Source organism: Artemia sp. Qi Xiang Cuo, unplaced genomic scaffold, assembly GCF_049724085.1.
Source record: "Artemia sp. Qi Xiang Cuo unplaced genomic scaffold, ASM4972408v1 HiC_scaffold_3149, whole genome shotgun sequence".
NCBI lineage: Eukaryota > Metazoa > Arthropoda > Branchiopoda > Anostraca > Artemiidae > Artemia > Artemia sp. Qi Xiang Cuo.
The window spans coordinates 27,000-54,546 of record NW_028300544.1 but is presented as its reverse complement, the minus strand read 5'-3'; the positions used below and the strand labels follow the sequence as shown (position 1 = coordinate 54,546).

At 35.0% G+C, this 27,547-nt stretch overlaps 1 protein-coding gene across 1 annotated transcript; it reads right to left on the bottom strand.

The window, feature by feature from the left end:
• Positions 1 to 58: 58 nt before the first annotated feature.
• On the bottom strand, positions 59 to 27,547 carry LOC148938543 (uncharacterized). The gene is made up of 7 exons (XM_089107713.1): positions 27,369 to 27,547; positions 21,989 to 22,192; positions 20,285 to 20,375; positions 18,253 to 18,273; positions 18,151 to 18,163; positions 3,602 to 3,857; positions 59 to 1,423 (listed from the first exon to the last, which is right to left on the bottom strand). Exons 1-7 carry the CDS (start codon positions 27,530 to 27,532, stop codon positions 580 to 582), a joined length of 1,593 nt encoding a protein of 530 aa, XP_088963839.1. The 5' UTR covers positions 27,533 to 27,547; the 3' UTR covers positions 59 to 579.

Sequence of the window (27,547 nt, the reverse complement as noted above, 5' to 3'; positions counted from 1 at the left end):
TTTTCAAGCCGATGTCACCATCGGCTCATAACAGATTGAGCAAACATCTTCAGACAGCTTCTTAAGCTCTGCTGGTGCAGCACAAGGAAGAGCGTTTATTTTTTGAACTGCTTCCCGACGTTGCAAGAACGACTTCCAGCCGATCTGCAGCTTTTGCCAGACATTAAAATAGCAATGTACAAGAAGAATGATGCTATTTGACCACGACCACGTCCCAGCTAGAGATTCATGGAATCCAGCACCGACAATAAATACAGCAATAATAAATTCCAGAAACCTTACAACAGCCCTAGTATAATAAATAATATCATCCAGAGCCTCCCAAGGGTTAGTTCTATAAGAGTCATAAACAAAAATGATGTGGATAACAAGGAGGCCTGCAACTTGAACTGACGTCATCAGACAGGAAGACATTACAACCAAAGTCCAAAAGTCGATGTCAAATATTTTGGCCAGAGCACTAGACATATATAAAGGACATATAAAGAGTATTAAACACATCAACAGAACTTTACACTGCTTGAATATAGAAGAAGTTCCCCTTTGTGCTCCAAGCGATAATAAGAGGGGTTCTATTACTTAAAATATGCTTTGAATCAAGGAGGCGCTTACCACAAACAAAATAACAGTCATTGCAGCTAATCTATGAGGCATTTTAATATGAATAAATCCTGTTTGTATTCCCAAAAGAAAAAAAGTCAGCCCTTCTGTAACTCCCGCTTTTGGGTATCTGTCATTGACAACAGCTTTAGGGCCTTGAATTATTACCTGAACTAAACGTTGAATAGAACTAGACAAATAGGCTATTGCTATAACAGTTGACAAAAACGTAACTGAATTTTGACAGACTTCAGTTACACTCCAAAGCAAACCCATATACCATCTATCAATAACAAAATTACTATTAGACTCACTATAGAAGACATCATCATACAACTGAAATAGAAATTTAACGCACCAAAATATTAAGAAGTGAATTGGAACATACAACTGATTAAACAAATCAATTAGTATAAGAGACAGACCGAAAGTCTGTAACTCATAATAAAGATGAAAATATAAAGATTTAGCAAAATTTGCGAGATCTGGTGTATAGGCCATAATATAAAATATTATAGTTAATATAATACAAGCAGGAGATAGCTTATGAACAAAGAGCAATAAACGAATTGGCATTCCGCTAAACCGAAAAGCAACCGGCAATGTATAAACTGCCAGCACTGCTCTTTTATAATGGCAGTTGACATCCAAGCAAAATGATATAAATGAAGCAACAACAACTTGAATAAATATTGCAGCTATTTGTCGGCGAAAAAAGTAGAATTCATCTTCGCTTGTAGCCCCATGAAAAATACCATAGACTAGGGAGTTTCCTCGGCCCGCACTCAATGACGAAATATCTTCTTTTCCAAGAGCAAAATCCCTGAAACAACAAAACTGCTTGAAACCCACTTTAATTAAAATGTAATGTAGCAGAAATGAGAAAGATACAGCTCAAGGGTGAACTTATTATTATTAAGGAATACATTTTCTTTTAAAATCACTAAAAGGTAATTTACCACGCAAAGGCAATATCATCGCATGATGTTCCCAAGTTCTGAATTCAGCACAAAACTCTAATTTTCCCTTCATACAATTTGCTGTAACGCGACACAATTTTCCAAAGTACAAGGGCAGGGGAAGAGGGCTTAAGACAAGGTTTGGAAGGCTACCATCCTTTTCTATATGATTCCCATACCGGTGAAGAAGCGGAACTTTTATCTGTTTCAATATTCTGAAAAAAAAAACTCTGGAAAACGGTCTGTTATAATTTTTGTCTCCTTGTTTCCAAGGAGACCTTTCTTGTTTCCAAGAAAAAGCATCCACTAAATTTCAAGACTATGTGGTTCAAAAAGAATATTTGCAGATGAGTATCAACCCTCCTCACTAAGATCAAAAGCCAGTGCACAAAATGGGAGCCCAAATAAGTACTTATACAAATAAGTCTCCTTGTTTCGAGCCCTTTTCTCCTTAAGGGCTTTCCTCTTAAAGCCCTTTCCTCCTAAATAAGCACTGTCTCCTTGTTTTGAGCCCTTTCCTCCTTATGGATGTACCTATGTGCGTGAATCGATGGTTTGGATTAAGAAATAAAAACTGGTGTTTGATGATGTTCCACTAAAGTATTCACGAATTCCTAATATTCTTTGTGACATACAATTCTCATTATTCTATATGTGAGGTTTTTCTCCTCTAGGGAGGAGGAGCCTATTCACAAGAAGGAAGGGGCCATTATATGGTCCATGTTGATGAAGAAAGGATAGAGGAAGAAAAGGGTGCAAGAGCCACCAGTTGTGCTCGGTAATTATTTCTAGTTTTGAACTTTGGTCAAGCTTTACTTTTAATTAGAAAGCGGTTTTTTTTTCAATGTCAGAGACAAGCACTCACATGTTGCTAGATCTATTTTTTTTATATATATATATTTCTAAATTTTATTACTAAACTTTCAAGACGTATAATTTGACTCGCAGGGATGTGTAATTTCAATTATAAACTTAAAAATTAGTGTAATTAAGAAGTTATAAAAGTGCTGTTAAATGGTGGAGCAGAAAAGGCCTACGACAAAAACGACAATCTCATTTTGTACGATATTTGCGAAATTCAAAAAAAGTTTCTTCGAAAAATGTACTTTATGATCAGGTTTTGTGATGTTTAGCGGTAATGCTTGTCTTCATATACATAATATTGTAGATAAACTTTATTGATAATAAAGCAGAGTCAGGATTTGTAGTTATGAATTTATATTATAACTATATCATATTTATAATTATGAAATAAAGCACAATCAGTTTTTCCAACCAATAGAATCGAGAATCCTACCAGGATTCGGATATCAAGTGGAATCAAATTTTTTTTTCTTTATCACAAGAGCTTTCAATTTTCGTGGAGGATAGAGGAGAAAAAAAGTGCATCCCCAAGGGGGGATACTTCAGACCAATCCTAAGGGAAGTCCAACTTCTTTGTGTGAAAGGGAGGAGAGGGTTTTGGGCCTGACAACTTTATACCCATGTTGCCATTCATTAACCCCGGAGAAGGTCCATTTAGGAGAGGGTTTATTCAGGAGAAGATGAAATAAACCTATTTTTAAAATATAGTTTGAAATAATAATCTTTCTTGTTTTAAATGTGACTACTCAATATAAAATAATGCACATGATTTCATAGATTTCTGAAAATGATTTTTCATGAATATCTCAAACATGATAACTACATGGGCACAGACACATTGTACTTTTTTAAGACTAAAATGAAAGCGTGGAGCAAAAGCATGATGAAAATGAAAGCATGATGAAAATGAAAATGAAAGCATGAAAAAAAGTCGTTTACGTGTAGTTCCAAAATAGGTAAAGACTGCGCCACCCTTGCAGTTATGCAGTCTTACGAAACTTTCATATTTATAGGAACAATATTTTTTTTTGCTTTTACGTGTACTTGGCAATTAAAGCATTTTTAAAATATGTTTTAAACAAAAACCTTTCTTATCTTACATTTTAGCAGTAAAACATTAACATTAATTCAACAATCTCCTACCAAACATTTTTAAATGTCCCAAACACCAGACTTACCTATATTCTTTGGCAATTTTAAGAGCTGAATCCACGGTGAAAACTTGTGACATTGAAAAATGACGGAGCCGTCTTTCTGTTCCATCATCATCACTTAGAGATTCTCCCGGAGAATCAGCTAGCTCCAATTCGGTTGCAACATAATATCTTGATATGAAACAGCCAACAAAGATAAGTCCAATTGAAACATAGTGCATATAGAGGATCACTAGGTTTTCAAGTGACAGCAAAAGAATGAGCAAGCCCTGGAGCAAAACTAGAAAAAAATATATGATGTTGAATGAGAGATTATTAGCCTTGGAAACCGGTTATATGAATGTTTTGCAGTGACGGTTCTGGCCTTTTTTGCGCCCGGGCCAAAATATTGACTAGCCCCCAAAAAATTTCAGGCCGTATCTTAAAAAAATTTATTTATTAACAATTCTTTTTCAATTTATTGATTAATTAATAATTTATTTTTTAATTATTATGTTAATTTAATTATTATCATTATTTAATTACTTTTGAATTTATTTCTATTTATTAATTAATTGATGATTTATTTTTATTATTATTTGCATTTAATTATTTTTTAATTTAATTAATTAATCAATAATTTAATAATCAATTTCATAATTAACTGGGGCCCCTGCTGTAATCTAATAAAAATAAAACTTCAAAAATGATTATAATCGTTACATTATTTATTTGAAAATTTTCCATCCCAAATTTTTTTTTATCCAGGGAAAGTACCCTCTCTGTCCCTCCAAAAACCGCCACTGATGTTTCGACATACGCGGAATTCCCTCGTGTATGGGATAAAAATCAAAACAAAAATTTGCTCACAATGCAGCATATTGTTAGCAAAACTCTTGAAAAAAAAGTTCTGCCAAATCGACGAGAAGCACTTTTTAAAATTTTGCGCTATCCAATTAATTACTTGGGACACTTTGCTATGGAATTACAGAGAAATCAAAACTTATCCATCCAATTTTTGTATTGCTTATGAAGTTTTCAGAAGGATGCTTTCTGTGAGGAGATAAGACCCCCAATGCTCTTTCTTGGCTGCCCCCCCCCCCCCACGGCCTCTCAAATGTGACCTCACTCCCTCCCATAAATTGATCCCTCCCATAAACCTCACACAACATATGGAAACTAATTACCTAATAATGTGCATATCAAAATTTCAGATACCCCATCCAACAGAAATTTATGATCGATAACCAAAAATTAAATAATTCAACCATTGAATAGTGCAACTAAAACTGAACAGTTCTACAATAGCTTGAATTCAGTTGCTAAGAAAAAATTTGCAAGATATTTCCTTTTTAGTGAAAAGAAAAACATTGAAGGACTTGAATTTCATTTTTGTAAAAACCTTAAAAATAAATGAAAATAGCAATTTTAGAAATGTATAGAAATTTATATATGTAAAATGTATAATTCTTTCTAATATGCTGATTGAAACAAAGAGTAGTATAGACATTGATTCACTAAATACACTAGAACTGTCAAATATTGCATGTATACTAATCCAGTGTCCGTGTCCCCCTTGTTTTGGGTTGACCCCATACAAGACCCCCCCCCCCAAAGAAAAAAACTAGTTAAGTATGCCTCTGGTGGCGATTCATCGCAATAAAACAAAATTCTTTTCATAAAAAGAAAAAATGGCGATAAATTTGAGCCTCATTGAAGGAATTTTAGGTCCATTAAAAAAAATGAATTACAAGTAGCAAGATCTGTTTTCCAACATATTGCTGAAGCTTTTCCAACATATGCTGAAGCTTTAAACATTACCCCTAGACAAAGGCGTTTTTACGGGAGGGACAGAGGGGGCACTTTCCCCGGGAGAAGAAACTTTATGGGCGAAAAATTTTAAATAAATATTCTAAAGGCTGTAATCATTTCGTAATTGAAATTTAATTTTTACTAGAATAAAAAAGAGGGGCGCAGTTAATAAATGATTAATATGCTACTAATTAATTAATGAAATGAAAATAAATTAAAAAATAAAAATAATGAAATAATATGTTAAAAAATAAATTATTACTTAATTAGTAAATTGAAAAAAAATTTGTTAATAAATAAAAATTTTGCCTAAAAATTCTGTCGGAGACAGGGGGGGGGTAATCAAGATTTTGCCCCAAGTGCAAGAGAGACCAAAACCACCACTGCCCCAAGAACGTTTCTTTTGGGTCACTAGCAGTTCGTTAACATGTATTATGGCATTGTGTATTATGTGTTCTATATATGTATTTACATACATTGGGATTATGATACAACTTTTGCCCAAAAGCTTAATGGCTGTGGTATGTCTGATTTTCTAAAGGTTTAAGAGGAACATAAACACAGCGTGGATTAGCATTTTCTTCTCATAAGACCCAAAATGACTTCAACAAGTATCTATGTTTAGAAAATAAAAAACAGATTTTTTATGCGAAGTAACGATCAACTTAAAATATGTGGAAACTTGGCGATAATGAAACTTAAAAAAATTCCCTAAATATCAGAGGCCTACAATGCAAGTGTTTCCAACCTTTCTCTAGTGAAGAAAATCCAGCTGTAACCATAACCATAAACCATAAACCAAAAACCATAAACCATTTAAAACCATAAATCAATTGGATCTCTATCTCTTGTTCCCTGTTTTCTAAAAATAGCATATAATTTTTATTTACTTATTTATAACCCACATAAACAAAATGAGTACAAAGGTGGAGTAACAATAAAAAACACAATAAAAAAAAAAATAAATAAATCGGAAGACGATGGTGAGGAGACCTGTTTACGCAAACCAAACGTAAGGGCATACTGTCCCCTTGACGACCCTTGTTCCTCTGGGTGGACTTACAGCTAATATTTTTTAGCGTGATAGTTATTAGTTGGAACGCCATCTACGTACCACAGTTGGAATCAGCGTATCTGGATTGCCATCTGTGATTTTTTTTTCATCTTGTTATTGGTATTGGAAGAGTAGTTTATGCATAAAAGAAATGGAAGAAAGTTCAAAATCGAAAAAGAACAGGAGGGCAAGAGGCAATAAAATTTCTAATTTTTCTTTAAATAAAAGATGGAGCCTGGAAAAAAATAAGCTTACTTGGAAGGATTACAACTTCATTTTGGGAGGAATTTTGCCACCTACATCCATTAAACCATATACTGGTGGATGACTAAAGTTCAGAGTCCACCCCAATGTACATCGGTTCTCAATCAAGTATTTTGCAGTTAAACGCTGACACAATAGAACTTCCTATTTTAATTATGTTTTCTTTACCATAGATGGAATTTGGAGCAACTATTCAACGTCCAAAATAGATAGTCAAAATAGTATACGGTGAAGGGGAATGCTTCCAAAACAGTAGAAACTGTTTAATTTTGGCAGGGATAGAGACTGTTTTCCGGAATGTCCATTGGATCTAATAAGGTCTAGCAATCTCATCGAAATAAAAACCATTCCAAAATCAAATAAGATATCATTGCTTGAAAAACGGAAAGCAGCAGCTGGGAAAAATAGGTACAATTGAACCAAAATAACATTTTTTTCAGCCCGGCACTATGCCACCTCCATATCTTTTTTTTTAATTTTTGTTAATAAACGATTTTTCTTTTATTTTAATTTTTTTTTTTCAATTTTACCCCCCCCCCCTTTTTTTAATGTCCCTATTATTTCTTTTTTAAACTTTTGTTCATGGAATTTTTTTTTTTAAACTTAGTTTGACCAGTTTTATCTTTTCAACTTTTTAAGTGACGGTTTATAGTAAAATTATTAAATCACAAATAATAATTCATTCTGATTTTTCTTTTTCGTTATTGCTTTTGTATTGTTGTCAGTTTTCATGTTTTCATATGATTAATTAAAAAAACTTTTTCCACAAAATAAATTTTTCAAAGAAAAGTAAAGAATTCCATTAAACAAAAAATTAGCAAAAATAAAATCAAATAATCTACCAAGCGTGTAACTACCACAAATCAGCATCAATAAATAAATGAAACCCAGAACGAACAGAAATTACAATAAATAACCGAGTCAAACTCAAAACGAGCAGAAATTAACACAAGTTGGGCTCAAAACCCCTATGCCTTCCCAAGGCCAGAACAAAATTTGCACTTTACTGAAAAAAATATAAATGTTTTTACTTTTATAACTTTAATAAATCAAATAATATTAGCATTTTGGTTACTAAATATCAGTATATGTATATATATTAAACTAACAATGCACATTCCTTTGTGTTTTTCAGTAAAGTGCAAATTTTGTTCTGACCTTGGGAAGGCATAGGGGTTTTGAGCCCAACTGATGTTAATTTCTGCTTATATGCCCCCAGGGCATAAATTAAAACATATGAAGCTAAGAGAGGAAAGGAAATAATAAATGAAAAATAAAACCAAAAAGGGTGAGAAAACGAGGATTTTGTCAGCCATTGGAAAAAACATGAAGACGAAAAACAAGCAAATATTTTGAAAATGACCTCCGATACGTCGTTCTCAATTCTAAACAAAAAAGAAAAGAAAAAAACAACAAAAAACAACTTTCTGGAGTTTACTGTACAAGAACAGAAACCCAGCCCTAAGGTTGTAATAAATTACAACCCTTACCCTAAGGGCTGTTTAAGTGGTTGTCATCCTCTAAGACCTAGTTTCCAGAACTTTCAACTATGTGAAACAAAACGGCTATCTCTAAATTTAATTGCATGTGTTTGGGGAAATGGTGGGTGTGAGAGGGGTGATAGTCGCTCTCCCATTACTTTCAATTATTAAAAATAGCACTAGCCCTTTCAATTTCCAGTCAAATAAGCCCTTTTGAAGTTTCTACGACAAAACTTTCAAGAAAAGTCTTATATGCCCCAAGGGCATAACTTACAACCCTTGCCCTCAGGGTTGCGGGGGTTTCATTCTCAAAGACCTACTTTCCAGAACTTTCTACTACATTTAACAAAATTGCTATTTGAAAATTTTGATTGGATGTGTTTGGAGTAATGGTAGGCGTGAGAGGGGGGTTAGTTACCCTCCATCCCTTTCGACTATTAAAAAGAGCAATTTCAATTTCCCAGCAATTGAGCCCTTTTTGAAACTTTCACGGCTACTTTCTGTATACACTTTATTTGCCCCCAGGGAAAAATTTGAAACCCTTGCACAAACGACTCTGAGGGGGTGTTCACTCCGAAGGACCAAATTTCCGAAATCGTCTACTAAGCTGAACAAACTGTAGATCTCAAAATTTTGATTGGATGTATTTGAGAAAATGGTGGGCGTGAGAGGGGCGTCAGTCGCTCTCCAATCATTTTCAACTATTAAAAAAGGCATTAGCCCTTTCAATTTCCAATTGAATGAGCCCATTTGAAGTTTCTATGACAACGCTTTCAATAAAAACCTTATATGCTCCCAGGGCATAACTTACAACCCTTGCCCTGAGGGCTGTGGGGGGGAGGGATTGTCATCCTTAAAGACCTAATTTCCAACACTTCCAAATACGTTGAACAAAATGGCTATCTAAATTTTTTTATTGGATGTGTTTGGGGAAAAGGTGGGTGTGAGGGGGGGGGGTCATTTACTCCATTCACTTTCGACTATTAAAAACGGCAATTTCAATTTCCAAACAAACGAGCCCTTTTTGAAATCTTTACAACAGCTTTCAATATAAACCTTATATGCCCCCAGGGCATAACTTACAACCCTTGCACTGAGGGCTCTGAGGGGGTTATCATCCTAAAAGACCTAATTTCCAGAACTTCGGACTACGTTGAACAAAATGGATATCTCAAAATTTTGATTGGGTGTGTTTGGGGAAATGGTGGGCATGAGAGAGGTGTTAGTTGCCCTTCAATCACGTTAGACTATTAAAAGGGCACTAGCCCTTTCAATTGAATGAGCTCTTTTTGATGTTTTTACAACAATGCTTTCTATACAAAACTTACATGCTCCCAGGGCATAACTTACAACCCTTGACCTGATGACTGTGGGGGGTGTGTCCTGCTCAAAGGTATAATTTCCTGAACTTTAAACTGCGTGGAACAAAATGGCTATCTCAAAATTTTGATTGGTTATGTTTGGGGAAATGGTGGGCGTGGAAGGGGTGTTAGTTGCCTTCCAATCACTTTTGGCTATTAAAAAGGGCACTAGCCCTTTCAATTTCCAATCGAATGAGCACTTTTTGAAGTTTCTACGACAACGCGTTCTATAAAAACCTTATATGCCCCCAGGGCATAACTTACAACCCTTGCCCAGAGGGCTCTGGGGGAGTGTCCTACTCAAAAACCTAGTTTCTATCTGGAAATGAACAACGCTAAACAAAATGGCTATCTAAAAAATTTTAGGTGATGTGTTTTGGGGAAAAGGTGGGCGAGAGAGGGGGGTTAGTTGCCCTCAAATCACTTTCGACTATTGAAAAGGACACTAGACCTTTGAAATTCCAATCGAATGAGCCCTTTTTCAAGTTTCTACGACAAAGATTTCAGTAAAAACTTATGTGTCCCCAGGGCATAACTTATAACCCTTGCCCTGAAGACTGTGGGGGGAGTGTCCTGCTCAAATGTATAATTTCCTGAACTTCAAACTGCGTGGAACAAAATGGCTATCTCAAAATTTTTATTGGATGTGTTTGGGGAAATGGTGGGCGTGGAAGGGGTGTTAGTTGCCTTCCAATAACTTTCGACTATTAAAAAGGGCACTAGCCATTTCAATTTCAAATCGAATGAGCCCTTTTTAAGTTTCTAAGACAACGCTTTCTATAAAAATCTTACATGCCCCCAGGGCATAACTTACAACCCTTGCCCAACGGGCTGTGAGGGGATTTTCCTCCTCAAAAATATATTTTCTATCTGAAAATCAACTACGCTGAACAAAATGGCTATCTCAAAATTTTAATTGGATGTGTTTGGGGGAATGATGGGTGTGGGGGGGGGGGAGGCTAGTTGCCCTCCAACCACTTTCGACTATTAAAAAGGGCACTAGCCCTTTGAATTTGCAATCGAGTGAGCCTTTTTTGAAGTTTCTACGACAACGCCTTCTATAAAAACCTTATATGCCCCCAGGCCATAACTTACAACCCTTGCCCTGAAGGCTGTGGGGGAGTGTCCGCCTCAAAAACATAATTTCTATCTGGAAATCAGCTACGCTGAACAAAATGGCTATGTCAAAGTTTTAATTGGATGTGTTTCGGGAAATGCTGGATGTGGAAGGGGTGTTAGTTGCCTTACAATCACTTTCAACTATTCAAAAGGGCACAAGCCACTCTAATTTCCAATTGAATGAGCCCTTTTCGAAGTTCCTACGACAACTCCTTCGATACAAAGTGCTCTGCTCTAAAGGAAAAAAAATAAAAATGATACATTGTGCCAACATTGTTCTTATATGCCCTCAGGGCATCACTTAAAACCCTTGCCCCTAGGGTTCTACGCTGAACAAAATGGCTATCTCAAAATTTTGATTGGATGTGTTCGAGGGATTGATAGGCGTGGGGGGGGGGCTAGTTGCCCTCCAATCACTTTCGACTATTAAAAAGGGCACTAGCCTCTCCAATTTCTAATCGAATGAGCCTTTTTTGAAGTTTCGACGACAACTCCTTCAATACGAAGTGCCCAGGTATGGAGGGAAAAAAATATACATTGTGCCCACATCGTTCTTTACTTAGGCAGCACTATCGCGCTGCATGTGATATTTTGACCCCGAAGTCCAAATTCAGTCCTTTGTGGGATCTTATCTTAACAACCTCGTAGAGATCATAAAATTAATCTAACTCCAGAGTGGAGGTTTTAAAGCTTAATGAAAAATTTTAATGACTGAATTTGAAACTACATTATGAATGAAAAATGTTTTAAACCATTTGTCTTTACTTATTTGTGTTTTCTTTACTTTCGCTTATGGTCATCTATAAAAGTTTAGAACCATGTTTCCTCTGATAGTTACCTTGGCTGATGCCTTGGCAATCATTGACGCTAGTGATGCCCAGGACCTTTCTGCAGATGAAAGTGATGATGACCTCTTCGAGCCTCACGATATAGAACTTGAAGATATAAGTGAAGATGCAGATCCTAACAGCGCCATCCTTCCAGGCGATGAAAGTATCATCGACGAGGAAGTGTCTGAGCTTGAGTATGATTTTGAAGATGATATACCTCTAGCCGAGCGGGCTCAAATATGGGAGCGACCTATGAAACGACCGAAATTGACGAAATGGAGGAAAAGCACCAGGTTTGAGATTCACTTGGGTTCAGTGAGAGATGAAGTTATCTTTACTGACCATTCTGTTTGGAAACCAGAAGAGTTTTTCACACAGTACTTCTCCCAGTCTTTTTTCGATGAGACGGCATAAGCCACAACCTACACCTATAAAAAAATTTCCACAAGAGCCTGAATGTCACAGTGACGAACTTAAGACATTTTTTGGAGTTGTAATATTTATGGGTAATCTCAAATATCCTTAAATAGAAATATACTAGAAGGCATAGTACCATGTAAACCAGATATAAGAAAATATTGGAAAAAACCGTTTCTTCACTCTAAGAAGCAATCTAAAATTGGTTGTAGATGAGGAAATTTCTGAGGACATTAAGAAGAACAATCGGCCGTGGAGAGTTCAGTCAATTATCGACTGTTTCCGCACCGTTTCCCTTTCTTTCCAGAGGGACAAAAATTGATTAATTGATGAGCAGATGATCCCATTTTACGGAAAAACGTCATTAATGCAGTATGTACCTAAGAAAGCCAAACCCCGTTGGCCTCAAAAACTTCTGTTTTGGCTAATCTGAGGGCCTCATACTTGACTTCAAGATTTATCAGGATGCCACTACGCTTCCTAAGAGTATGCGATGCTATGGTCTTGTAGCTGGAATCGTACTCAGGCTATCTCAAACTCTCCAATCCGGATCTAGCCTCTACTTTGATCGTTTTTTTAACTCAACAAAACTACTCGACCTTCTGTGCGAAATGCAGATAAATACAACTGGCACAGTCATGCGAAAAAGATTTGGAAAAGAGAACATACCTCTGAAGCCAGAGAAAGAAATGAAGAAGAAAGTGAGAGGGTCGAGCTTTGCATTTGTGCGAGAAGATCGGAAGCTAGCCATTACGGAATGGTTTGATTCAAGAATTGTGACACTAGGCTCAAATTGCAAGGCAGTGGATGAAGAGACATCAGTGGAAAGATCGGAAAAAAAGCAGGGGAAGCAGATAATAATCTCTTGCCCAAGGTCTGTAGCTGACTACAACAAGTACATAGGCGGAGTGGACATGGCTGACCGTATGGACATTTATTATCGATTTGCTTCCAGAACTAGAAAATGGATCGTAAGATTCCTTCATCATTTTATTGATGCTGCATGCTCAAATGTTTTTATCGACATGCAGACTCATGAAGGAAATAGCAGGCCAAGCTTGAACAAACTCATCTTATTTCGTTTTCACGTAGCAGAGTACCTTCTCTGTCAGCCAAAACCGGAGCAGTATGTTGAGGAAGATGATGATTGTGAAGTACTTTTGGCTGGTAATTTCATTAAGTGCCGACCATTACTGGCTGAGAGAATTAGAGGAGCCATTCACTTACCCGAGTACTACAACCTAAAGAATACAAAGAGGCACCGCCTTCCTGGCTGCTCAATGAAGACGAGGTGGTGGTGTGTTGAATGTAAAGTGGTTCTATGTCTTGTTAGTGACAGAAACTGCTTTTCTTGTTTCCACCCGTAAACTACTGATGGAAAATAAATTTCCTGCTTCTTTCTCTTGATAAAAATAAAAGTGTTATATTGTCGACACATATGTTTGATTTACTTGGTTAGGAACTGAGGTCCACGGGAGTGGACAGTGGATTTTGGAGAGAGGGAGGGAGTGAAACTTTTTAGATGTCATTTTTTTAAATCAGTAACTTTTTTAACACTAGTTACGAAAAAACCTCACGTCTACGATGCCTATATCTATGCCAGTAGTCAGGAGGCTATGCTGTATATTCCACTTTGAAACATTAACAGAAACACCAAATTACTCACAACAAACCGTTTTTTTTTGTCAACGGTAGAAGACTTCATTTCACTTCATTTGTTTAATATACGTTATCAACAATAAACACAACAATTAACACAACAATCAACAATAAACACAATAAACAATTATCCTACAGGCCACGCCAATTCTAATGGGGGGGGGGTTTAAATATAAATAAAGGTATTCTAATGGGTGGGTTTTAGAATAATTTGTTATTATATCTTCTTTTGATGTTTCCTAATGCGGAGATTCCAATTAATTGATTCAATGGGGAATTTAGTTAAACTCCTGGCTGACGGTTCGCGTGTGGCATACCTGAGTTGAGGCGGCATTTCTAGAGTTTGGAGCTTACATCAACGGATCAATTGGGAAGCTTATACTAACGGCTATACTGAATCGATATCAGGTTGAAAAGTTTCAATTTCCCTTGGGGGCGAGCGGAGCCATAAGGACTAGCTATTCTGAGAAATATTAACATAGAGAGAATAAAGTAAGAAAGTAATGTGTTTATTGTTACTCACATAATTGTCGCAGAGCTTCGGTTATATTGACACATTTGCAATACAAGGCGCTAATACAAAATTGTCATCTGGGGCGATGCAACCCAAAAGTTAATGCACTAATGAAAAGTTTTCTCAAAAGTTTATTATAACACAAGTCATAAGAAATTCATAGTAATCTCTCTTAAACTGGTCTAAAATTGAGAAAGAACTCCCAAAAGACTGAAAATAATACTCGAATAAGACTGCAAATAAGACTGACTCAAAATTGCTAAGTTCTAGCAATATACTTTTCCCAATTTCGCCAGAGGTTACGTCCGGGCGTTACTCACAAGTATATTTTACAAAATCTATTGTTTATACTATATGGCCTATATTGCTATTGGGTAATGATGAACCAATGAACTACTTGGGTTTAATTAAGATTTATTACTTGTAAGATATCACTTTGGAATTCTTCAGACCAAACAAAGTTTTACACCGTGTCTTTTTGCTTGTAAGGTGTCACTTAGTTCCTGGAATTCTGATGACTTATTTCTGTGAAAATTCTTAAAGGACAATAGGATTTAATTACATTGAGATGTTTATTTTGATATTATCAGAACGAACAAAGTTTTACACTGTAGCTTTTCGCTAATGAGGATAATAAATCTTAAAGGACAATAGGATTTAATTGCGATGTTTTATTCTGATATTTTCAGAACAAACAAAGTTTTACACTGTAGCTTTTTGCTAATGAGGATAATAAATTCTACTATCTCTTGAGGGTTTGGTATTTCAAGATCTTGAGATTTAAATTACATTGTTGGTCGCCTGTCATATAAAACTTGGTCAAACTGATATTTATTGCATACATTGGCAATACAAAGATGGATTTATTTAATAGATTTTCTGTGGGAAAGATTCTTACAATGTATGCTTAAATTAGATACATTTGTTTCACTATGTTAAATTGAAACACTTGGGACTTGCTAAAAGATTCTTACAATGTATTGTTAAATTGAATACATTTGTTTCACTATTTTATATTGAACGCTTGAGACTTGTTTGATCTGTGGGTTACTTGAACTTTCGGATTCATATTTTTGGGTGATGTTACTTTACTGGGGTAACTTTAATTGGGGAATTTTGATGTATTTTTTTTTAGAATTGATCCCATTACACCAGCTTAACAATGTAAGTCATTCCTGAGACATTGCAATTGCACCTTTTGACAATCTACATGCTCATAGTTCGTTTTGATTTAGTTCAACATCCGCACTAAACCTTCCTTGAAAGCTTCAACTTAATATCCTTAGCTTGCATAGTAGCAATAGTTGTAGCACTAGTAGTAGTAGCAATGGAACCAGAATGGACATAGAAACTTTGCTTTTCTTCAACATCCCCTTCAACACACGCTGAAAGTTTCAACTTAATACCATAAACCGTTCCAGAAGCATTGCTGATACGTCCTCTTGACAATCTGTATGCACATAGTATGTTTTGTTTTAGTTCAATACTGTTTCAATATTCCCAAAAAATTTCACCTTAATACCCTTAGCTTTGGTAGCAGTAGTAGTATTAGCAGTAGTAACAGTAATAGCAGTAGTGGTAGTAACAGTTAGAATTAGTAGTAGTAGCCTTAGCTTTAGTATCAGCAGTACTAGTAGCAGTAGCAATAATAGTAGCAGTAAGAGTAGTAATAGTAATAAGATTCAAATATTACATTTTGGTTAGTTCAACATCCCCCACAACAAGTCCTGTAAGCTTCAACTGCACATACCAAGCCGTTCCTAAGATATTACTGATACGTCCCTTTGACAACCTGCATGCAGACGACATGATGCAATTCAATTCAACTTCCCACTCAATATACCCTGAAAATTTCATTTTCACACCCTAAGGCATAGTCTTAATAGTAGTCACAGTAGTAGTAGTATTAGTTGTAGGACTAGTAGTAGTAATAACAGTTATAGCAATAGTAGTAGTAGCAGCAGTAGTATTAACATAGTACCTTTGGTCATTTGAACATCCCCTCATCAAGCCCTAGAAGTTTCAACTCAACAAAATTAGCAGTTATTATGATATTTCCGATATGCCCTTTTGATAATTTGTACATTTATAGTTTTAATTTAGTTCAATTTCCCCATCAGCACTTCCTGAAATATGCACCTTAATACTCTTAGCCTTAGTATTAGTTACAATAGAAGTGGTAGTTGGAGTAGTGGTAGTAGTAGTAGTATTAGCAGCAGTGGTAGTAGTATTAGGAGTAGCGTGCACATACTGCCTTTTGTTAAGCTGATCTCCACTTTAAGCATTCCCTGAAAGTTCCAACTTAATACTCTAGTTAATTCCTGAGATACGCCCTTTTTGAAAATCTGCATACACATATTGTTCTTTGATTTAGTTCACATATCCCCTCAATATTCTCTCATAAATTTTCACCTACATATCATTAACCTTAATAATATTAGCATCATAGTAGCAGTGGTAGTAGCAGGAGCATCAGTAGAAGCAGTGGTGTTGTATTAATAGTAATAGTAGTAGTAGCAGTATTAATAGCAGTAGTAGTATGTATATGTTGCCTTTTAGTCAGGTGAATACCCCCCTCAGGATGCCCTTGAAGTTTCTTCTTGATACAGCAAGCCGTGCCAAAGATATTACTGATACACCCATTTGACAATCTGCATGCACATAGCCCGTTTTGATTCAGAAAAACTTTTTCATCAACATTTCCTCAAATGTTTAATTCAATATCCTCTGCCTTGGTAGTAATTGCTACAGAACCAATAGTTACAGTGGTAGTAGCGGTAATAGTTGCAGTAGTGGTAGCGGTAGTAGTATTAGTAGTAGTACTAGTAGAGTGGAAATATTACCTTTCTGGTCAATTGATCATACCCCTCATCATTTCCTGAAAGTCCCAAATTCATGCACTCAGTCATTCCTGGGGTACGCCCTTTTGAAAACCCGTATACACATAACGTATCTTGATTTAGTTCAACCCTCCCCTCAACATTCAATGAAAGGTCCACCTTATTAACCTTTGTCTTTTTGGACACTAAAGGTCAAATATGTCCACCTTTTCAATAACAAGTACTATATGTAAACAATGGACAAGTTACATAACTTACAGCCCTTGTCCCGAGGTCAGTGAGGGGAGGGAGGGATGACATCACCAAAGACATAATTACTGGACTTTTCAACTATGCTGAACAAAATTACTATCGCAAAAATTTGACTTGATTGTTTGGAGAATAGATGGATGTGGGAAGGAGGCTGGTTGCTCCGATCATGTTTGACTATTAAAAAAGGCACAAGAACTTTCACTTCCATCAAATGAGATTCTTCTGAAGTTTCTACAGCACTTGCTTCTATACGAAGTGCTTTGGTGAAAAACTATATAAATTAATAAAAAATAAATAAATAAATAATGCACTGTGCCCACATTGCTCTTCACTACTTAGGCAGCGCAATAGTGCTGTCTGTGATGTATTATTTTTACCTGCGAAATTTTTAGCGCATTGCAGCGTCACTATTTACCGTCTTTAATTAATTTATTTATAGCACACCAATGAACATTAGAGATTTACACTGCAGAGTAATGTAAAAAATGAAAGAAAAAAAAATTGTCAATTATCCAATGTAGACGCTTAGATGGATTTAGCAAAAACTTAAATTCTACAATTGAAGGATGGAATATAAAAAAAAATCATTTAACTCTTCAATTTAACATTATTTAAGCTTTCATAATTGAAAATACCAAGTTCAAAAATGGGTTTTTTATCATCTTCATAGTGTCACGTTTTGTTTTTACCTGCGACATTAAAATACGAATGACATAATTTATCTGCAATGGAGTTCTATAGTGTTCTAACATTTTTAAAGATTAACAGTAAAGTATGTTACAAACTAGTCAACTCTCATGTTTTCTTTTTGACCACTGAATTGAAAATACCCAGTTCAGAAATCGACTTCTTATTATTTTATCTATTATTTTAGTTACGTTTTATTATTTTAACTACGTTTTAGTTACGTTTATTATTTAGTTACGTTCTATTATTTTAGCTATGTTTTATTTTTTCCCGCGTAATCAAAAATAGGAATGATATAGTTTACCTGTAATTGAGTTCTGTCAGCATGAATGACATACACATTTATTCCATCATAAATCAACTCGTTAAATAGTTCCTTGGCCCTCTCTTTGGACTCTAGAAAAACCAGTACAGGAGGTGTTAATCCCTGAAAGTATCAGAAAACAAATCAATCTCTGTGCCAAGTCCCATTATTCGTAAATGATAAAAAAAAATAGAAGTAGAAACCCTTTCCCCTGAAGATACAAGAAATCCCAAGCTCAAAGCTAAAAGACCATTATCAATTCCAATTAAAATACCATAACTATTACCATATTGCATATTAATTGTATTACTACTATACTGTATTACGGTAACAATAATAACATGATTTACCATCTTACCATAATAAATACGACATACCTGATAATATTCCATGTTGTAAAAACGGAATTCTTCCTTAATTTACCCAGTAAATAACAAGAATATTTTTGTCATGGGACGAATTTCAAATTTTTAAATATACTTTTAGCATTTTGAGCGCGTTTTGGTGTCACAATTGTGGCTTATTCATCTAACTCCCTTGGATGTATTTACGCTATAATCTAGTTAAAAAGAAATTAAAGTTGTTCATTTGATAGATGGCGATATCAGCAGTAATTAGCTGCATACCTATTTTGACTACCCAATGCTGACTAGCATTTGCATATTCTTTCCAGAGTTCTCTGAGAGCTTTCAAATAGAAGCAGCTGAAGAAGTTTGCCTGAGTAAAGCTGAGTGAAGCATTCTTCCAAACAGAAACAGATTTATAAGGAAAAATTAAAAAAAAAATCTCGACGCTAAATATTTTTATTTCGGTGATTTATTTTTTCCGAGCTCGAAAGAGTGTCAAATAAGTACTTTCAAAATAATCAAAAACACCCACAAATTTAGCGAAAAGAATTTTTCGGGAGTAATAATAATCCATTGGTACAAAAGCACCTAGCAGAAGATAGAAAAGACAAAATGAAAGGACTGAAGCTGTAGCTTTTTACTGCCTCCATGAAGTATCTACTTGTTTCAATTATTTTATTTTTTCCTCTTTCCTTGCCATTCGAGTACACCCTTTTTCGCTGGTTTCCCTGCTACGTTGCCAAAAAACGATTTTTCGCAACTTACTATCCTTGGTCCGTAAAACACAACCAAACCATCGTAAATTTTTGTTTCATTACAGCCCCAAACAGTGGGATTGAGTCAGATTTACATCATTTTATATAAAAGTCGTTCAAACGAGCGCTTAAAACTTTCCCCTTTGACAATTCCGATAGGTAATATCTAATATGTATTTCTCAATTTTTAGAAGTGCCAACGTTTCAACAAATTAAGAATTTTTTGACGAATCCTTAAGGATTTCTGACTGTTTCTCACTTTTTCAAAGTACCAACGCTTCCAAACAATACTTGATAAATGTTCACTTAAGTATTTCTTCAAGAATTAAGGATTTCTGACGAAGGGCTTTAATTGAAGTTTTCCTAATTCCACCAGTTTATAACCACAATGTTTTGAAATATTATTTAGCATGCTGTCAGTATCTAAAAGCCTTAGCACTTTACGACCTTCATAAAATCATCCTCCGCTCCTTCAGACTAAATGAGTTTTAGTCCTCTTACTATTTTCTTTATCATTTTTTCTTTTAGGAATAATTTATTACCAAAAAAAAGAGACAAAATCAATCGGTAGCACACCAAAAGCGTTGATTGCGATTGTGTGCTACTAACAAAAAGAAAAAGAAACAAAACAACAAAAAACAAGAGCAAATCTATTATACAAGAAGTTGGAGGGTGAGAATTATGATAACTTTCTGGCTATAACATTATAAATAGTATATTAAATTAGTAATAGTTAATTAATTTTAATCAGTTAATAGTTAATTAGTAAAAGTAAATTAGTAATAGTAGCCTGTTATCAAAACAAAGAAAGTTGATCTGGTTTATTGTTTCTCTACAACAAAATTAGATGTTTTCATAGCAACTGCATTGAAGTGACTGCATTCAGTTTAATATATGTTAATCCATTAGTGCTATGAAAAGACCAAATAAATTGACTTAGTTTGTTTTAGCCTGATGGAGAGATGTTTACGGCATAATAGTGGAAGCTGAAAAAAAAGAAGATTTGGAGAACAATGGTGAAGGAATACTTACTTTTATTAAAAGGTTTCTGAATGCCATCAGCTTTCCTGATTCACTTCCAACAAAAACAAGCTCTTGATCTACAATATCAGTGGCAGCGTTTCTAGAAAAACAGGAAGGTTTAAAACAAACGTAAAAAATTACGAACCGAATGGGAATGAAATGAACTTCTTTGGTTGAGAGGGAAGATATTTTTTTCCGACAAGAAAGCTCTATCAATACTATCAATTATTTAAATGTTATTGCAGAATTTGAAAGCACTGCAAAAACCATCAGCATAAAGCAGCCTAGGAATCAAACATATAACAAATAAAATAGCAAAGCACATAACAATCCAAATATTTAAATGGCAACATCTAACACGCACATTAAACACAGCGTTTCTTTCCACAGAGAAAATGGGCAATTCAAGCGCTTCTTACTCAATCCTAAACTAGAACAATTGATACTTGAACACAGAGTAACAAATAATATTTTAGTTATTTGTTCAGTACAATTTACTTGAATCACATTTTCTTTTTTCAAAGAAAGACTCTGACTAAAAAAAAATGAAAAATTCGAACCAAAACTAAAATTTACAAAATGCGGAAGGACTAATATGAATTTGCTCCAAATATTAGATAGTTGAAGCTGCATAAGAACATTACTTTTATGGACTCCTTGGTCTAAATGGTCTACAGAGTAGTTCAAACCATACTGGTATATCCTGACAAAACACCCAGGCTGGTAAAAACAGATCTCAAAGAAATCGGGCTTAAAGTTAGAAACTGTAACAGTAAAAGCTGACGGGGGAAAGACAAGCTCAGGGATTTTGTGGGCGGTTCTAGGAACATCCAACGTATAAGAGTGATCTGCCTTGGTCAATTTCCAGAGTTTATCCAAGTCAGTAGAAAAATTTGAGGGGCGAGCAGACAATCGGAGTTATGTTGGTGGTTTTAAGGAGTAGCTTATCGGTATATATGTTACCGTGAATGTCCGAAATTGATCAATTGATCAAACCAGCGAATGTTCGAAATACTTTTTTTCTCCTTGGATTTAGTCAGCGTTGCCAGTCAACTTTTTCAATTTTATGCAAAGTTTGATGGTGACAATTTAGGTTAGATTGGGTTAGGTTTTTAACCCATCGGTGAATGTCGACATTAACCGGATTTTGGTGATTCACATTAACATATCCACAGATAGAAATACGCAAATGAGCAATTAATCACCGGATCGCTTATTCATTGGTACAAGATTTTATTTTTATGGAAAAAATAAATCATGATATAGTTTGCCCTCTTTAGTTCTATTAAAAGAGATTTTTCAGCTTAAGGATGGATTATAAACCTTGAAAGATACTGTTTAGGAGACCAATAGTTTGCTTGTCCGAATTTTTGATGATTGTTTTCATTGGAGTTTGTATTTTTTGCCTGAGGTAAAGACAAACATAAATAAGTATTCCTGCCGCAAGGACAAGGGAAATTGAGGACTTTACTCCCTCATTCCTTCCAAAGTCTAATGAATTTTACCTTAATTTCCTATGGCTTTCAATAGAGAGCCTCTGCTTTTCTATTTGGCAAAGTCGTCCCTGCTCAGCAAGCGCCAAGAAAAAAAAATAGGGACACTTCGAATAAAATTATCTGAGTATGAATCTGCTTTTGAAGCGAAAAAATATCTGAAACTAAAGCAATTAATCAAAAGGCCAAAAAATCTCTAAGATCTAAAAAATTCACTTACTTTGCACCAACTGTCACCATCACAACATTATCTAAGTTTAATTTGCACCACTGTTCCACATCATAAGCAAAAGTTGCACTGAATAAGGCTCTTCGAACATGTGTCGACTCGCATGCCCGGTAGATGGTAGCCAATTGGTCTCTAAAACCTTTCGGACCGTCTTCAAATAGCTTATCTGATTCATCAACAACCAGCCACTCAACGCTACAAAGAATAAACTCTATTAACTGTGCTTAAATTACATGGGAAAGCAAATGATCATATCAGCTGCTTGCTCTGCACCACCGTTGCACATCTCGGTGCGCCCTCCTCACATCTCACGAGGCAAACTTCCGCGATGCATATGACGCGTAATATGGTGTTCACGATTTTCGAAAATAGGCAACTCTTCGGATCAAACAGTTCGTGGTAACGAACTGTAAGTAAGGAGCGACCCGGCTCAATGGTGACCGAAACTCTAAAAAACGGTATTTTGATACCAATAGATACATCAAAAGAATCAGATTTTAATGCTGATTTGAAATATATAATTTTCATCAAGTTTAATCTTACACATCAAAAGATACGAGAATGATAAAATTTGTCTTATTTTCGAAAAAAGGGAGAAAGACACCCTAAAAGCTATAGAACCTTAATGAAAATCACACCTTTATATTAAGCGTATCAGAGAACCCTACTGTAGAGGTTTCAAGCTCCTATCTACAAAAATGTGGGATTTTCAATTTTTTGCCAGAAGAAAGATCACGGATGCCTGTTTATTTGTTTGTTTGTTTGTTTGTTTGTTTGTTTTTTTTCCCAGGGGTGATCGTATCGACCCAGTGGTCCTAGAATATCGTGGGAAAGCTCATTGGAACGGAAATAAAAAGTTCTAGCGCCCTTTTTAAGTGACCAAAAAAAATCGAGGGCAACTTGGCCCCCTCCCACGCTCATTTTTTCCCAAAGTCACCCGATCAAAATTTTGAGATAGCCATTTTGTTCAGCAAGGTCAAAAATATGATAAAAATGTCTTTTAGGATGACTTGATCCCCCAAAGTCCCCAGGGGGAGGGCTGAAAATTATTAACTTTACTAAATGTTAACATATAGTATTGGTTATTGGGAAGTATACAGACCTTATCAGAGGAGATTTTTTCTGGTAGGTGGGGGAAGGAGAGGGTCGGGGGCTATATGGAAGTATTTTTCCATGAAGGAAGTTTTCATGGGGGAAGGGACATTGCCAGGAAGGGGGCGCCGGATTTCCCAGCATTATTAAAGAAAAAGATCTGGAATTAAATAAAAAAAAAACAAGTTTTTCAACTGATCAACTGATTGTGATTTAGAGGTCATTTTTAAAGAACAGGAAAAAATTCGAACATAGCTTAAAGAGCAGGGTATTGACTAGGGGGCGAACCCTCTAATATACGTGTTAAAAATTTATGAATATAGAAGTTCGTTACGTAAGTTAATCCTAAGTTACGTATATTTATTACTAATAAAAACGTTCTTAAATAAAATTAAACAAGTTTCGAGAAAGACATTTAACCAAATATAATATGCAAATTTTGTTTTAATTATTCATGTACGGTGAGCCAAAATCAAAACCTGCATTAATTCAAAAACGTTCAAAAATTAAATAAAAAAAACAAGTTTTTTAACTGAAAGTAAGGAACGACGTTAAAACTTAAAACGAACAGAAATTATTCCGTATATGAAGGGCTGTCCCCTCCTCAACGCCTCGCTCTTTACGCTAAAGTTTGACTTTCTCACAACTCTATTTTTTTAAACAATAAAAAAACTTTAGCGTAAAGAGCGAGGCGTTGAGGAGGGGACAGCCCCCTTCATATACGGAATAATTTCTGTTCGTTTTAAGTTTTAACGTCGTTCCTTACTTTCAGTTAAAAAAACTTGTTTTTTTATTTAATTGCATAAAAGACTTGGGTCAGAATCATCGCAATAAAAAGATAGCGAGTGAAAAACTAAAGATACTGGAGAATTTCAGCAAGAATCATACCCCTGACCGTCGCAAATGTCAAAACTATTAAACATTTCAGCCCAGTTGAACATATCGCTTAAAATCAATCAATTGAACATAATGATAAAAACAAGAATCATCGAAAAACCAGTATAGCATAAATTTGAAAAGAACACAGAATACTAAAGCTTTTCTTTCTCGGGATAGGGAGTAATTTTTACGAAAGGGGATGTCGCCCTCTCAAAAGCGAGTGCAAAGCTAAGTTCTGATAAAACACTATAAATCCCCACCATTGCTGACCGGTTCCTACTGCTAGGCAAGACAACTAGCTAGGCCCATGCTCATCTACTTCATACTCATAGAAGACAGTTTGACACCCCAAAATTTACAGCCATCCACAGATAACATACGCATATGAGCAGTTAATCACCGGATCGATTTTTCATTGGTACAATTTTTTTTTTTTTTGCAAATTATGAAAATCTGGCAAATTACAAGACAAACGGAAAGAAACTATGGAAGGAATAGCACAATCTCCGTATTTATGTAGACAGACCTTGATACCCCCCCCCTCCCTAGTCTGCATCAACGCTTAAGGTCAATGACCATTCCTGTGTCGCATTACGCTGCAAGGAGTTACTGTAAGAGGACCGCCATTTTCTGTAACTCTTTTCAAATAGACGTCAAAACTCAACTTTAGAAAATCATGAATATAACACTAGATACATACAGAGTCTTCAATCTATTAAAAGACGGGGGGGGGTCATAAAAAATCCCAAAAATTAGGTTAAGTACGCTGAAAAAATCTGGGAAACGAGAAAAACGTGGATATTTCGTATAACATTGAAAGACAGGTGTGGGGGGTAAAAAAAAATTGGCGAATTCAAAAGTAAATATGCAAGAAACTAGAAAAATCTGGAGATTTCGTAGGGTTCAAGCCTGTTACAAAGCACTATACGCTAGAGTGTTTCCAGAACAACTTCCTGTAGCACTTTTTATGGTCTTTTTTAGAGACTAGACCCTTGTTATTTACTATGTTTTTTTAAGGAGGAGCTGTTACTTAAAAATATTACTTTATATAATTATTAAGTGTCCAAGACACCTAACCAGTAACGCAAGGTTATACAGCTGGCAGCTGAAGCCAATATTTCCCCAGAGTACTTTTACAGTCAGCGCCCATGTTGGTTTCAAATCATTATAATACAGTATATCTCGTTTTGTCTCACAGCTGGGGGATGGAGCTGACACTTTCGGATTTTTTTTTTTTTTGGGGGGGGGTCGTGTTTGAAGAACGGGGCCTATTTATTTTTCTCTTATTCCTCGCAAAAAAAGCAGGTGCTGCGTTTTTTCTTTCTTTTTTATACTTGTCGTCCGACAGGCTGTTTGGCTAGTCTAATTTACTGACTAAAATAATAACTGTCCTTATCTATTTACAGGACCCTACTGATCGATTCCGGACCCTACTGATTGTCAGTAACTATATCATGTTCCCACTTAAGTTATCATTTCTAATTACTCAAATGTCCGTGGCGCTTTCCAAAAAAACAAGTCCCCACTTTTCCTAATTTTAAAGAAGAGCAAAATGAATATAAAACCCGCAAAATGAAAAATCTTTCTCGTAAATCACAATTTAAGAAACTTGAAACCTTAAAGACTGATTCCTTGATAGCTTTCCGATCGGAATTTGCTGAAAATGTCCAAATTGCTAGATTCTTCATTACTTAGAAGATAAGAGAATTATTCTCTGTTTTTACGCCCTTTTGGAACGATTTATAACTCGGTCAGAATGACAAGACCATTTTGAATAAACCAATCGATGCATCTTTTCGAGCTCTTTCAAACCATATGCCTAACTCATTTTTGGAAAAAAGTGGACTTAGGCCCTTTTCGCGAAGGGCCTAAAATTCGAATATTGTTTTTTTAAAAAAAAAATCCAAATTATAATCTAATTGTTGTTACTTTATTACTGTGTTTTTTTCCCTGCTCCATAATCTCCTATATACCGACATTGGTCAATACAAATTTGACTAAAAATTGACAAAAAAAAAACACAAAGAGTTTCAATCTCTCTTCATCAGAATAGGATGGAAAATTTTCATTTGCAATAAACATACAAATTAATTTTAAATGTAGCGCACATGCCTAGTGGCATATTTAAGTTCTGAAACTATTCTAACTCTAAACACTTTAAAGGTACTGAGCTAGAAAGTCAAACCCGTACAACATAATACTAATAAAAATGTGGTAATAATAAATATAATATATATGGAATGATAATAAATATATAAATATAAGGAATGATATGTTGTGAGGTATTTAAAAAACTGAGGAATTATTGGAAAAATACCGGCAATGTTTAAAGGTAAATGACTAGAAACGAGATTAGGGGAACTACAGAAGCTGAGATTAGCAAGAGATTTGTCGGAACTATTTGAAAAGGACGAATAAACTACTCTCCGAGTATTTACTAGTTGCTTTTTAAGTTTGATTCAATATTTATCTTGCCATTATTTTTCCTACTTACATTTTCACTCTTTCTCCTATATTTTCTTTCCTTTTTTATTCTTCGTGGTGACGCTTTTTGTAGCTCATACACTAAAGTATATAAGCTAAATTTTGAGAAAAAAAATTGAGACTTAGTTTTCTTTGAAACGGATTAGTTCTATAGAAACGTGTTTTTTTCAAAATGTGGACTTTTTTAGCGTTTATATTTCCTCACTTATGCTTTAATATGCAAAATCATATAGTTTGAAGGGAATTCAGTATCTTCATAATATAGAGCAACACAATACCCAAAAGTTAAATCTAGGGAAAATTCCTATATTATTCTTATACTACTCGGTAGAGAACATTAAATTTTAGTACACAAAATAAAAAGGAAACAAAAAGTGGAAAAAAAACTTGGAAACAAAAAGTTCCCATCAAAACCATACAAGAAAAAAAAGTAGCTGCGTCCTCTCCTCCTCCGGCCTTCATTGCTTCACTCTTTAATCTTTCAATTTTATTCTCTAAAGATTGCCTAAAGTTTGCATTTGACGTTAGGAGATTATGAGTATCACATTCGTGCAATAGATCCATCAATGCATATTTGTTATTGGCTTCATCCCAAAGTGACAAATAAAAAGAAGTTCGGGCCTTGATATCCAAATAAACAGAAAGGGCTAAAACTCAAATCCCGTCTAGGGATCGAAATCTGTTATTATCCAATTTTTCTCAACGAAAACAATATCAAATAACTAATTATCTATTTAAGCCAAATATTTTTGTAAGACAAACTTGCCTACAAAATTACCCTTTTGTTAATTATCTAGTAAATTTCCAATCGCTTAACTCTTATAGATTATTTTTAAAATTTTCCTTTTTGAAATTTTTGCCCAAAATTAAATGATAACCCATTAAAAAAAATATCAAAGAAAAAAATCCTACTTACTTTTTTAAATTAATAGCAGAGGGGTCTTGTTCAAGTAGATAAATCAAACGATTTGGTGTCGTTACAAGTACGTCTGAAAAATAAAGAGGATTCAAACAATTAAAACAGTTAGCAAGATTTGATACAAACGCATAAAAAGTAATGACGGTTCCCCGAAGATCCATCTTTTTAAAGATTTG

What these genes read in the sequence shown, in the direction of transcription:
- LOC148938543 (XM_089107713.1), bottom strand. Translation starts at nt 27,532, where the DNA reads ATGGATCTTCGGGGAACCGTCATTACTTTTTATGCGTTTGTATCAAAT. An exon ending in ATGGTGACAGTTGGTGCAAA is followed by an intron (nt 20,376 to 21,988) that starts GTAAGTGAATTT and finishes CTGTTTTTCTAG; the next exon opens with AAACGCTGCCACTGATATTG. An exon ending in AAAATTGCCAAAGAATATAG is followed by an intron (nt 1,424 to 3,601) that starts GTAAGTCTGGTG and finishes TTGTTGTTTCAG; the next exon opens with GGATTTTGCTCTTGGAAAAG.